Raw genomic sequence first — 15142 nt, 5'->3', positions numbered from 1 at the left:
ATTTGATCATTTCAAAAGAAAGAAAGAAAAACTCTCCCTGTTATCACTATTTAGGGCTTGTTTGTTTTATAGTTGGAAAGTCAATTCTTGAACTTTTCAATAGAAAAACACGTTCTAAACAAATTACGTGATACAGATTTATTTATATATGTATTTCAATTATCACTAGTGAAAAATCATTTCTAACATTGATTAAAAAACATTTGAACTAGTATATCATGATTTCTTTTCATCAATTATAACAATCAATATAAACTTTTTACTTTAATAATAAAATAATCAATCTATAAAGTATTTTTTCAATCAATATTTGTTAATAGCGGCAATATTCTTTTAAAAATTTAGTAAACAATTTGTCAACAGTGTCAATGATTAGTCAATGTTTGTATTTACTGATGTCAATATTTACCATTAATCGTACGCAGGAGATTTAATTTTTGTTAAGTTTGTAAATAAAAAATATACAATAAAACAAATAGATTAACTAAAAAGAAAACATAAAATAGCGTAAAATTCATCATTGACATACTTAAATGTAAGTAAGAATTTGTGTTTATATAGTAAAAAATGTTAACAGAAGCTCAAGAATGTAAGAGTTGATATTCATTGTCTTTAATTTATGTTGTTTCATTAACGCACGTCTTTAAAATTTTATATTTTAAATTGTTTTTACATCGATTATGATAGAACTAATTTAAAAAAGTGATATTTTACATTTTTAGTTTTAGAATAGATGAAAAAATTATATTTAAATTATTTTTTATAATAATTATTTAGCAATTGATTTAAAAAAATTTCTAATTTCTTGCCTGTATAATCATAAATTTTGAAGGGACTTGACTTCAATTTATGCAAATTTCTTATCTATTTATGTAACTAGTATGTATTTTGTATGTTTGTCCATCGTACATATATAGAACAAAATTATAAACACTAAACATGAGCAGCACAACAAATCGATTAAGAACAAAAGGATATAAAAAAAGAAAAAAAAAAGCACGAGTTTTTCAATCTTTCATACTCATGCACGTGAGCATGAACCCATCTCACCTAAACCGTGAGCAAGACTTGCAAGCTTTTCCTCTCCATGCCATGCTAACTACCACGTAAGATTCACAATTGGAGCAACCTAAATACAACCTACTCTCTGCCACCACAACCACAATAAATTTAAGGTAACTATTGTTTTAAACAAATATTGAATGATGCTAATATCTTCTTTATAGGTAAATAACTCTCCAATCTAATTTTTATTTTAAAAAATATTAAATTATTTTTAAAAAAAATTCCAATATTACAGCATAACCCATCTAAAAAATCACAAATTTTACATTAAATTTTAATTGATGTAAAAAATACTTTCTATATTAGTTATTTTGTCAACTAATCTTAAAACTTTTTTATCATTTAAAAAAATATCACTGTATGATTAGTTAATTATTAAGCGATCTAAATTGTTAATATAGAAATTTTTTTGGTACCATGCTACAACAAAAAAGATATTAGAAACAGTTCTGCATTATTTTGGAGATGGTTTAAACTACTCCAATAAGCCTTGTTATGCAAAGTAGATGCGTGCATATAATTGCTCTAAGAGAATATTTTTATAACTACTTTTCAAAGTACTTTGTATAAATCATAAATGTAAAACTTGAAATTTTTTTCTCATAAATTTTTTTTATTATAAATCAAAATTAAACATAACTTTACAGAACAGTCATGTACTAACAACTTTTTAAATTTATTTTTAGAGAGTGGTTATGTTATTTAAATTTACAAGCCGGCGTTTCAAAAAATTAAGATAGTATAGTATGTAATTTCATTAACTACTCAAAATTAATTCTGATAAAATTAATTTTATTCAATTTTAACTAAACTGGGACTAAATCATGTGCCTGATCAATAGGTTTATTTTTTAATGAATAAATAAAGGAGATTTTGGGGTTATTGCAGATTTGCTGTTGGCAAAACTTTGTCATCTATGAGATTTTGCCACAATCAGGGCTGGTTGACTGAGCAGGATCTTCTTACCTAGCTTATCAAGTGGATTTGATGCGATTAAAATTGTAGTGTGTTTGGTGAAATTGTTGAAAATCCACAGTAAATCCACCTACTCTTTCTTCTTTTGTTGTATGATATTGTTTTTGTAAAGAGTACAGCTTTTACTTTCTTAGACAGAGATAAGAAAGTGTATAAAAGAAAAAGATAAAATCAGACATTTAGATGCATTTGAGATGCATTTGCTAATAAGGATCGAAAACACCGACATCAAGCGTTTAACTCGTTTCCATGCCGTGTTCAATACCTTTTGTCCTGTTTTGACATGATTAGATTTGGAGGTTGCTTCGCTGCTACCTTTTCCCCTATGAAAAAGAAATTCAATAATCAAATCGTGGCTCGTACAAGGAGAAATTAGATGTTAAGGAAGACTACTTGGAAGTAACGATGGGCCTTCAAATGTTTGCCAAACAAGTTAGCAAGGACTATTAAATCGTATGTGGCTATTATTATGGCTAGAAACAAGAAAGCATATATTTGATAACTATTTTGGATATCCTTATAATCTTACTAACAAGGTATTTATATTTATTTTAAAAAATTAATATGGAAATTTCTGTTGGCTTAAATATGTTTTAAAGCAAACATTTTTACAAATTTTAACTTATAGTCTATTAAAAAAATTAACTTCATTTCTTAATTTTATAAATTCAAAAATTCTAATCTCTTTCCCTAATGCACTCCAATAAAATATTAATTATTTGATTGTCACATGATAAATCAACAAGTAGCAACTTCTTAATTAGTTATGACTTTTTTAAGATTTAGAGAAACTCAATTTTAATAAACCTATAAGCTTATTTCATTTAAACAATATTATATGTTCACGCAATAACTGACCAATTATTTTATATTGAGCCATGTTATTTTGCCATTGGTTATTGAAATACTTGAATAAATACAAATTTAAAATTCTAATTTGTAGTATACTTTCCTATCAATTGTATAATAGGTCTTTATTGCATCACTAATATAATTTTAATAAATGAATATAATTGAAAAATACATATATAAATACCAAAAAATAAAAAAGAGAAAATAAAATTAATTAAATCTCATAATTCTGTATAATCAAAATTCAATTATTCCTTGAATTGAAATAGAAATTTAGTTACACATGGTCTTCATGAAAGACACAAAATAAAGAAGACCTGGTTGTCAAGGAGAAAGAGAATTTCAATTGTAAATTATGATACTTCTATTTTTCCAAGTCCCTTTTAAAATAACCTACAGGTCTCTTTGGTAAAAATAATAAAATAAGAAAATAACATGATAGAGAGATGGATAAAAATATAATATGATAAAATAATTGTTATAAGCGGCTTGAATAACAATTACTATTATTATTGGTAAAAAGTTATAATCTATTACTTGATTTAATGGTTTAGTTGATAGTAATCATTCACACTCGGAAGCTTGTATTACTTAAATGCTAGTATACATAATCATAGAAAGATTGCAACAAATCATTCAGAGAAAATATAAGGATACAAATCCTTTAGTGAGCACATTTGTGAGAGTTAATAATTCACATAGAATTCTTTTTTGTAATTATTTTCTTTTTTATTGAAGAAGTGCCCTCCTCATGCAACAAGAATGTGATTTGGTGTTGGAAGGAAAAGTAAAGTTGTCAACCAAGCTTACATCTATACATAATCTAGAGAAGACACATGATGAAGTCACAATAATAAAGCTTGAGTATATATTGGCTAAAGATAGACCAAGAAGACAAATTAAAGCACCAAAAAAGTATGGTGATTTTGTTGTTTTTGCACTCAAAATGGTCAAAAGCATTAATGAAGAGGAACACATATCATTTCATTAGACATTTAATTGTGATGAAGCATCACAGTGGATTGGTGCCATGAAAGAAGAGCTTGAATCCTTCCACAAGAATTAGACTTAGGAGCTTGTTGAGAAACTAGTTGCTTATAAGATTATGGGATGCAAATAGATATTCAAGAAAAGAGATTAAATAAGGTTCAAAGCAATGTTGTACAAAAGGCTTTACATAAAACAGGATATTGACTTTAATGAAGTTTTTTCTCCAATTATGAAACACAATTCCGTTCGAGTGCTTCTTGTTTTGGTGTATCTACATGACTTGGATTTAAAACAACTAGATGTAAAGACTGTCTAATTTCTTCATAGTGATTTAGAGGAAAGGATTTACATGAACAACCAAAAGGAGTTTATTGTACCAAAACAAGACCATGTGTGTTTGTTGAAGATGTCTTTATGTGGGTTCTAGCAGTCACCCCAAGTAATGGTATAAGCTATTTAACTCATTCAAGGTTGATATTGGGTGTATAAAAAGTGAGTATGATAGTTGTTTTATCATAATAAATTATCTGACAACTCTTATATTTACTTGCTTCTTTATGTTGATAACATATTAATTGCATGTAAGTGCCCAACTAAGATTAATAAGGTGAAGATACAATTAAGTGGTAAATTTAAAATGAAAGAATTGGGTCCAACAAAAGAATTCTTAGTATAGAGATCATACAAGATTAGAGAGCTCAAAGATTATGCTTATCTCAAAAGAGATATTTTGAGAAAGTTCTAAGGGGATTTGGAATGCACAACGTAAAGACAGTTAGTACCCCCTTTTGTAGCTCATTTTAAGTTACTCTAACGTCGTTGGAAGTATGATATATGTCATGATTTGTACTATACCATATATTGCACATGAAGTGAGTATTGTTAGTCGTTATATGGCTAATCCAAGAAAAGCTCGTTGACAAATTGTGAAGTGGATTATCAGGTACTTGGAAGGTTCAACTAATATGAGATTAGTATTTGGTAGAGGAATAAATGAGGTTCATGGTCATGTCACGAGAATTTATGACTCAAACTATGAAAATGAACTTTACGACTTAAGGTCTTATTAGTGATCTTGGTATAAGTAAAACGACATGTAATATTTTGTGATAATTAAAGCACAATTTACTTAACTAAGAATCATATGCATCATGAGAGGACAAAACATATTGATGTCATGATACATTTTATTTATGATGTTATAACAAGAGGTGATGTATTGGTAGAAAAGATGAAATGACAAAAGTTATTTTATCAATAAAATTTAAATATTGCTTGAGTTTAACTGGTTAAAGTGCTAGTTAACACTCAAAGTTAATGTAGCATCATTGCTAAAAGATAGAAACAAAATGGCTTAAGAAATTCAAGTCAAGGTGAAAATTTGTTATGAGTGGCTTAAATAACAATTACTATTATTAGTAAAGAGTTATAATTTATTAATTAATTTAATAGTTTATTTTATTTTAACCATTCATAATAAATGGCTTATATTGCTTGTATGCTAGTATAAATAAATAGAGAGATTGCAACAAATTATTTAAAAAAAAAAAAAACATAAGGATATAAATCTTTTAATGAGCATATTTGTAAAAGGTAAAGAATTCATAGATAATTCTTCTTTGCAATTTTATTTTATTTTTATTGAAGAGATTTTTTTTAGTTTTGCATAATATAAATTTCTATGTCAAAGACGACGAGAATGATAAATTCTTATTCTATTCTATATTTGATGTACATCAACATAGTAAAACAAATAACGTTATGTCATTCATTTCAGTGTTTGAGATAAACAAAAAAAAAATATAAATTAAATTCAAATTAAAAATTACCTTTTTTTATCAAAATTAATATAAATTTTTAAAATTAATATTTATTTAATTTATTTACAATTAAATTTATTTTAGGAAAAATTATAATTAGAACAAAAGATTATAACATATATATATATATATATATATATATATATATATATATATATATTAAAACATATACTTTTCTAAAACAATTATAGATTTTTAAAAAATATTTTTATATAAAAAAATATTCATATAACTCTTTTATAAAAATATAAAAAAAATATATTTTAAAATATTTTTATAAAATATTAAAAAATGTATAAAGTATAAGTAAAAATATAATAAAAAAAGGTTACATAATCTAACCTATCATCCTTTTCTATTACCATTTTTAAGATAGGAATTTAAACTGTAATGATAATATAAAATAACTCAGCAGGATAAACTATCATATTTTATTAATAATTAAATATTAAAAATAAGATATGATATGATAAATTATTATATTTTTCCATTTTATTTTGTTGACCAAATAGACCCTAAAATTATTTAGAACATAATCTCTTAATATATGATAGTACAAATAAAAATAAATTTTAATAATAAAAAATAAAAATAAATCTAAAAGATAAAGAAATAAAATGTAAACTTAATATATCAATAAAAGAATCTTCTAGAATTGAGGAATGGATCACAACCTTCCTCAGTAGTTTAGGTTTGACACTTCTCTTTTATTCATTATGGGTATGACAGTACATACCTCACACTTAAATTAATTATGCTTAAATTAACTAATCAATAGTTTGTGAAATGTAAAAATATTTTTTAAAATAAATATATACAGAATATAAATTTATTTGAAAATTAATTTTTTTACAAAAATTATTTTAGCTTAATTTTATAACTACAAATAATATATATCAAATTTATAAATATTTAATAAAATTACAAAAATTTAAAATATGATTTATTTTAAAATAAGAGAAATAAAATAGTAAATATTATAAAATTTATATAAACAAAGATATTTATAGAAAATTTAAAATTTTATATAAGATAATAAGAAAAATTTTATAAATATAAATATAGAGATTCACAGAGAATTTGAAAATTTATATAAGTAATAAAAATAAAGTTAATTAACATCTTTTATTTCTAAAATTTTGAACAAAATTAATAAAAAAAGTAGGTTAAAAGTAAAATTATTGCAAGAAGGAAAGTTAATTCACACATTATTATTTTTGGATAATTTTAATATTAAAAAGTATACATGACAAATTATTCCCAGATGGAATGTTCTCAACTCATCAACCTAAGTGATATAAACGAAAGTCTCGTGCGGGAAGTGTATTTTTAGAATTAAAATTATCTAAAAATAGTTAATTACATATTTTCTCACTGTAATGATTTTATTTTTTATCTACCTTTTTCTAATTTCATTCTAAATACTGAAAATCAAAATTAAAACTTAAATTTTTTATTATCTTATATAATCTCTTAAATTTTTTGTGAATACTTATTTTTACATTTATACAATTTTTTTTATTACCTTAATAAGCTTATAAAATTTTCTATAAATACTTATATTTATATTTATAAAATTGTGTTTATTACGTCATATAAACTTTTTACATATAAACACTTATATTTACGTTTATTTAAAATTCATAATATTTAATCTATTGTTTGTGATACTTTTATCAAAATTTTCAATAATTACATACCTTTAATTTTATACATAGAAAATGTTTTCTTCAATAGAAATTGTAGAGTCTGTTGCTTCTGTTCATTTTTATTCTCAAAATTTTTATTGTTCTCAAATGCTCTTTTACAATCATTGATTTAGTTAATTATAACAAATCTATTTTTAACATTAGGATGTTTTTTTACTCTTTTTTATTTATCATAATATTATATATATATTTATATAATATGGATGTACTTTTTTAAATTTATATCTTTTAAACATAATATTATAGATGTAAATTATATTTTTATTGAAATATACATTATAATTAATCTAGCTTTTATTAGTGTATTATATTTTATTAGTTTTATTATGAAAATTTTTAATTTTTATGTTTTTAATCTTTATAATATATTTTAATATTTCATACTATATGTGTATGAACAATTAAATTAGTTTATAATATAAATGTTATTTTATAAGGTGAGGTATGAAGTTTGGCCATAACTCAATTTTAGACGTCTTTTGTTCTTTCTCTTGACTCTGACTTTTCACATTTTTAGTCTTGATCATAACTCTGTCTTTAAACTCTTTTTCATTTAACATTTTATCCTATCACGTAAAACATAAAATATAATTAAGACTTCAATCATAAAATTTAATATTTATGATTCCTAAATCTTAAAAGAGAGGTAGTTTCTAAATTTATTATCTCTCAAGAAATGTCATATAAACCTTTTTTGAATGAAATATATTCTCTATTATATATTAAGAGTGTAACTCATTTTCAAAGTTTTTCGTATCAAAGTTTATTGGTTTTTTGTCTTGTTATATAAGATAATTTTTTAATATAGATTACCAAATTTTAGTCATCATTTACTTAAAGTTTCAATAGTTATGTATAATAGTTTGTTTTTCAAATTTCAAAAAAATGTGATCGCTTAATCTAGAATTTTAAAATTTTAAAAAATATATTAAAACTGCACTTTACATAAATGTAGCCTGTGTGAAGCATACATTCCTAAATTTAAAGTACAGACAACAAAATCATATCACATTTTAACTAAAATATTGAGATATTATATAAAACATATGTAAATTTATTTTAAATAAAAACTTTTTTTAAAAGTTGTTATCTTGCTAACCATGTCACGTACTGCTCTTGTATTTAGTATTTAATTTTTTAATTTAACCTTGGCTGAATTTTTAATTTTTTTTTTATAATTTTACATTTTTATTTTTTAGTGAAATATATTTTCTCTCTTCACCTATGTTAAGGAGGGTAACTCATTCTTTAAAGTGGGTGTATTTTGAAATTCATCAACTTTTTACATTTTGCTATGTACGATAATTTATCTTTTAATATAAAATAATAAATTTTAATAATCAATTGTTTAAAATTTCTGCAATTTATTTTTTCAATGACAAAATAAGAATAGAATTATTTTTTTATCTCTTCTCTTTCCTCCCCTCTCGTTCCTTTAAAGTTCTACTCCTCTCTTTCATCTCACTGGAAATAAACACTCTTAAAAATAATTAAATGTAAACAATTTTTATATAAAAAAAATACTATTATTATATTCATATCTTAATTTTTAATAAACTACAAGCGTAATTTTATTTTACTTTATTTTATTTGTTAATTTCTTAATTTATGGCTGTAAAACAGTAAGGCCCAAATTTTACAAAAACAACGAGTACATTGTCATTTCAAAACATTTATCATCACTCTTTTTTAAATTTTTTTTATATAAATTACTATTTTTTATTTGATAATAATAATAATTAAATTAAAATATAAGATGTGAAGTCACAATAAATACTTTAAAATGACAGTGAAATTCTTTCAAACTATAATTAAGGATAGATAAAATAACTGGTAAAAAAGGACATTGAATATAATTTTAAAAAATCTAACAATGTAGTCTTTAAATTATTATTAATTATTAACTAAAATTTATTATAAAAAAATAAAAAAGCTAGGTCTTAGTAAACCATGTTACATTTTAAAGGTTAAACACCGAAGTTACTCTTCAAGTTACTATGGGACCAAATTGGATGTAAAGATTCTTTACCTATTATTGGTCGAGTTGACGTTACTACTACCAAGTATGAAGTAAGTAGATTCTTTATTCTTTACTAAAAGCTTATCCACACTCTGTGTTAACTGAAGGCAATAATTGCCAATCACGGCAAAGTCACTAAAAACTTGAAGAATGTTGAGCTTGTCCAAGTTTTAAAACTGCCTTTTGGAATTCTTATTCAAGTTGGTGTGACTTGGCAATATTACACATTTAGAGTATGTTTGCATTTATAATGCACACTTTTAAAGTGAATTTAAAGTTATTTCTTTTTTTTTTTTTAAGTTGAGTTTGCTATAAAAGTTAGGATAATTTAACATATTTGTAAAAAAGAAAAATTCCAATAAAAGTTCATGTATAATAATTTTTTTATTAAAAATTATATAATATCATAAGATTGAATATATTGATGACATAAAATATTGTAATTTTTAATAAAAATTATTGTTTATTAATTATTTAATGTGATCCTTGAATACACATAAAAGAACTAAATTATTAAGTAACATTTCAATGCAAATAAGGATAATTAAGTAGCATTTGAATGGAAATGTTCCATGAACATATTTTGGCAGTAACTAATCGCGATGAAGCAAACATAAAATAGGGTGTTCTAATATTGAAAATCCACACCCTAAAACAACTAAACAAGGTATTGAAGAAGAAGCACCAGCACATGGCAAGAAAGAAGTTGAAGGAAAAAGGAAAAGCAAGAAAAATAAAAAGAGCAAAAGTATAAAGATAGGTAGCAGATGGGTGATGCAGGAAAGGGCAGCAACTCACAACCCCTTTTCAGGACCCTGATTACACCTCTTCACCTAAAATAACATCCCTAAAATTTTCAATTCCCAAAATGCCCATTGAAACAGTTAAACAAAATGAAATCCAAAGGGCGTAAAAGTAAACAAAGAAAGAACAGTATTTTTTAATAAATCAAATACAAAGGAGAGAAAAAGAGGCCCGAATGAAAATGCAAGGCCCACACTCCTTCGCAGAAACATTTACAAGAAGCAAAAGGAGAAAACAGAGAGAAAAAAGTGGAGGATTGTTGAAGAGAGACCACACACACACCACAAGTCTTTCACTGACTCTCCCTCCTACCTCCGAAACAAAAGCTTCAATTTTAGTCACAATTTCTCACTGCAAAGAAAAATAAGAAAAGGTTTAAAAATAAAAACAAAAAGAACAGAACTTGTGGTGGCCAAAACAGAGAAAGGAGTCATTTACGAGTTTTTGAAGCAAAAGGTTAAATATTTTTTATAGATCAGAGGGTGATGTCGTGTTCTTCTTCATCTGGGTCTGAAGAAGACGATGAGGGGTTTGATTCCTATCGGAAAGGAGGGTACCACGCCGTCAGGGTCGGCGATCAGTTCGCTGGCGGCAGGTACATAGCGCAAAGGAAACTGGGTTGGGGTCAGTTTTCAACCGTTTGGCTTGCCTATGATACTACCACATCAGTATGTTTGATCCTCACTTTTTTCGGTTTTGTTAATTTTTCTTTGTTATTTGGTTATTTGCTTCCAAAGGGGTTGTTTTGAATTGCCTCTTTTCTCTTGGTCTGTGATTTGTGTTTTAATGCGAAAAAGTTGGCGATTTTCTTTCAATCATCATGACTATCTGTTTTAAATCTGTAGGAGCATTGGAGGGGGGGGGGGGTTAATTAATTCTGTGCTGGTATATTTGTTTTAATTTTTTCTGCTTTGAATGTTGTTGTGGTGGTTACAAAGTTTTTCTTTGGTTGAGTCAGTGTTCCGGAATTTATACATGTAAGTTCTAACATGTAATGTAATTGGATGTTTTATTTAATGTTTATTTTTTTCTGGTGCTTTTCTCTTTCTGTTTTTCCTTTCTTTTTACTGTATAAACAATGGTTTATTGGTTCTTATGTGTGTGTTTTAATAATTTATGCTGTCGGTTTGTGTCTCAAGGGTATTGTTTGATTGAATGGATCGAATTGATTTTATAGATTATGCGCATATTTACTTGCGCGTCTAAATGCATTTAATGTGCGTATTCTTTAACGTTACACAGTGTAGCTTCTGGGGATTTGATGCGCATTGAGTCCAGACATCTGCTATAATATATTTAACAATCTTGTTTTCTTCTGGTGGCATGTGTTTTCCATCATGTGTCAGAAATACATAAAAAATCTTGCTCGTTGGAATGACATAATTGGGGAATGATCACCATAAAATGTGACCACCTGGAATGCATAGATTTATCTGTTAGTAGAGGAGCAATAAATGTGTCTCTGCACCTCTTCGATTTTATTAGGCTTAGGATGATACTGATTTGGTAATTGTGTGTTATGTTCTTCTTTAATGTGAGTGTGTGTCAGTTTCATTGGACGGCCTACACTGAGCTACATATGGAAACACACACTCTGAATTTCAAATCTAATGCAGTGGAGCTGAATGTTTAGATAGATTTGGCTCCTCTAAAATGAGGGGTGCAGTTTAGAGAATAAAGTACAGAGTTATATCCGATGATGGGAAAATTAATGGAGTAGATTTTAAGCGCTTCATAGTTTTTAATACATTTGATGTTGTATCACAATCTAAACTATAACAGATTTTTCAATCCACCATTGTAACTTTGCACTTTACTCTCTAAGTGCATGGTCACTTTTGAGATTCAAATGTACTTAAGACTCTTTTTTACATGCACTCCCTTCCTCATGGATCCAGATCATGTGCTACCATTCAATCACTTATTGTAGGATCTGGCTAGAGGCTTAAATTTAGAAAAAAAAGGAACCAAAAGAAAGAAAAAAGTAAAGAAGAAAAATAGAAGCTTAATGTGTATAACTTGCGCACACACACAATATCCATGTAGAACCAGACCCAAGTATTATCCTTTCGTCATCTAATTTGTTCATGTATCTAATGTTTAATTAAAAAATCTTCTATAAGGGCTTGTGTGTGTTCTCTTTGATTTTGCTCCCAGATAGTGCTAACTTTTCCAAAACATACACTTTTCTGATTTCAAGTTTGTGATTTTCAGACATATGTTGCCCTCAAGTTCCAGAAAAGTGCAGCCCAATTTGCTCAGGCTGCCCTTCATGAGATTGATGTTCTTTCATCCCTTGCTGATGGTGCTGCTATGAATTCAAAATGTGTTGTCCAATTGATTGACCACTTTAAGCACACAGGTCCTAATGGCCAGCACCTTTGCATGGTGCTGGAATTTCTTGGAGATAGCTTGCTCCGTCTAATCAAATATAGCCGCTATAAAGGCCTTCCAATGGATAAAGTTAGGGAGATTTGCAAATGCATTTTGATTGGTTTGGATTATTTGCATAGAGAACATGGTATTATCCATACAGACCTAAAACCAGAAAATGTTCTTCTGGTTTCTACCATTGATCCTGCCAAAGACCCTCTTAGATCTGGACTATCCCCAATATTAGAGAGGCCTGAGGGAAATATAAATGGTGGAGTTACAAGTCTTATTGAGAAAAAGTTGAAAAGGAGAGCAAGGAGGGCAGTTGCTAAAATATCTGGAAGAACTGCTTCAATAGGAGGAACAGAAGCGCTAAAATCTGATAGAAATATTGATGGGATTGATGTGAGATGCAAGGTCGTTGATTTTGGAAATGCATGTTGGGCTGATAAGCAGTTTGCTGAAGAAATTCAGACAAGACAATACAGAGCTCCTGAAGTAATACTCCAGGCTGGTTATTCCTTCTCTGTTGACATGTGGTCTTTTGCTTGTATTGCTTTTGAGCTTGCCACTGGTGATATGTTGTTTACACCCAAGGTTGGACAAGGTTTTAGTGAGGATGAGGTATGACAATTTTCTTAGTAGTACACTATTATGATAATGATTCAAGTTATGTTAATATATTATCTTCTTAATGAATGGTTGTATTTAAGATAATTGTTAGCTTATAGGCTTTTTACCTTATATTTTCTTGCTATTAATGCAAGGAATAACTACGTATATACTATATTGTTTTAAATTTTGGCCAATGAATTCATGAGTGTTCATTAAATGTAATATGCTCATATGTTCGTGGAATGAAATGCTTATGGAAGAATATAAAACTGTTATCTAAGGGTTCCAAACTAGAGAAACCTTATGGTAAGATTTTGCTTGAAATGATATAATAGAGATGTTATTAGATCACTCTTTTTTTTTCAGGTGAAATTCTAATTTTGATTGAAAAGCAAAATGCCTAAGAAACTGCACCCTAAGTCCAAGAATTATTACTTTACTGTAGAATGTGAGTAATGTTAATCACATGATGAGATAAATACAAGAAGATTCTTAAAAGCAGAATTCATTGAAGCTAACATTGTTACCACATACCAGTTCATTTGATGTCAAGCTGGCATATATTTGTACATTCTTTGTAACAGTAAAGAAATTTTCATTTGACAATTTTGGTTTCAGAACATAGTTTTGATTGGAATTTATACAATATCTATCTCAAATCCCAAAACTTCAGCATTCTTTCTGTTGCTGGTTCCTTGGTTCTGTATGACTGAAAGTGAATTACAATTCATCATCCACAGATGGGTTTATGATCATGTATTAAAGAATCAATCTAAATTTACATTTTTCTACATAGTTTTTATCTTTCACAACCTTAGTGAGAGAAGAACTAGCAAAGATGTGCTTTGGATAATTCCTTTATGGGCATTTTGTTTCTAAAAATTATATTTGTATTGGATGAAATTATGTAGGTTGGTATTTTATTAGTATTATTGATTGCTTTTTAACTAAAACTAATCGTGTTGGAATTATTCTTTGGTTCATCTTAAAAGTGGAAATTTTTTTTGTTCTTTTGGCTATTCATGCTACTAGTTACCAAATGTTAGAATAGTAAAACTTTGCGCTGTCTTGTTTTCAGGATCACCTTGCTCTGATGATGGAACTCCTTGGAAAGATGCCCCGGAAGGCAGAAAACTCTCACTGTCTCTGCATATTATTTAAATAACTATTATCACAAATCTAATACCTTTCATGTTGCAGATTGCCACGGCTGGAGCAAAGTCCAAGGATTTCTTTGACAGACACGGGGATCTCAAAAGGATTCGAAGACTAAAGTTTTGGCCACTTAACAAATTGTTGGTTGATAGATATAAATTTGCAGAGAGTGATGCTCATGAATTTTCTGAGTTTCTTTTACCACTTCTAGATTTTGCGCCTGAGAAGCGGCCAACTGCGCAGCAGTGCCTGCAACATCCATGGTTCAAGGGCATGGAGTCTACTCCAGATGAAATGGGAAATGAATCTAGTGTGGAAAATGTGGATGTTGGGATGAGCAACCTTAAAATCAAGGTGGGAAAGTGAAGGGGAGAAAGATATTTGACAGACACCCTCTAAGACCCTCCTCCTTCCACATGAATGACTATTGATTGTGATCTTTTTCTTTTGTTTGGTCAAATTTAATAAGATTTATTTTTTTATTGGATTAACTGCTACAGAGATGTAAATTAGTAAAGAATTTTGTTTATCCAGAGATATCTGACACAATTTGTGTGTATATTTACCACATGATTTAAAGTGATGATGGCATTCATCCAAGTCAAGTCTAATGTTTTTCTCCCAATTCAAGTTGCAAAGATAGGAGAAAGGAACTTTATGTTAATTTGAACACTGTTATGCAAAGGTACGTTTCTAACGTGAGTACATTTTGTTGCCAACATGAAACAACCATGTTATGTGAGTAAGTGGAAAATATTATGTAA

General features: G+C 27.3%; 1 protein-coding gene across 2 annotated transcripts; it reads left to right on the top strand.

Annotated features, from left to right (window-relative positions):
• The first annotated feature begins 10418 nt into the window (after positions 1–10418).
• Positions 10419–15036, top strand: LOC113857852 (probable serine/threonine-protein kinase sky1). Of its 2 annotated transcripts, none has more exons than XM_027490093.1 (4): positions 10419–10928; positions 12484–13232; positions 14302–14349; positions 14424–15036. In XM_027490093.1, the coding sequence occupies exons 1-4, from the start codon at positions 10721–10723 to the stop codon at positions 14742–14744; spliced, it is 1326 nt and encodes a 441-aa protein (XP_027345894.1). In that variant the 5' UTR covers positions 10419–10720; the 3' UTR covers positions 14745–15036. The 2 variants fall into 2 exon arrangements, with proteins under 2 accessions (XP_027345894.1, XP_027345893.1); XM_027490092.1 differs by having other exon boundaries at positions 10419–10903; positions 12450–13232; positions 14424–15035.
• The last annotated feature ends 106 nt before the right edge of the window (positions 15037–15142 follow it).

Source organism: Abrus precatorius, unplaced genomic scaffold (genome assembly GCF_003935025.1).
Source record: "Abrus precatorius isolate BTA unplaced genomic scaffold, Abrus_2018 Scaffold2, whole genome shotgun sequence".
Lineage (NCBI taxonomy): Eukaryota > Viridiplantae > Streptophyta > Magnoliopsida > Fabales > Fabaceae > Abrus > Abrus precatorius.
Note: the sequence above shows the minus strand (reverse complement) of the source record. Positions and strands in the feature narration are given on the sequence as shown.

Bases quoted from the DNA above. Each gene is read 5' to 3' on its own strand.
- LOC113857852 (XM_027490092.1), top strand. From the start codon at position 10,721: ATGTCGTGTTCTTCTTCATCTGGGTCTGAAGAAGACGATGAGGGGTTT. The intron at 13,233-14,301 runs GTATGACAATTT...TCTTGTTTTCAG, and splicing joins AAGGTTTTAGTGAGGATGAG to GATCACCTTGCTCTGATGAT. The intron at 14,350-14,423 runs GCAGAAAACTCT...TTCATGTTGCAG, and splicing joins TTGGAAAGATGCCCCGGAAG to ATTGCCACGGCTGGAGCAAA.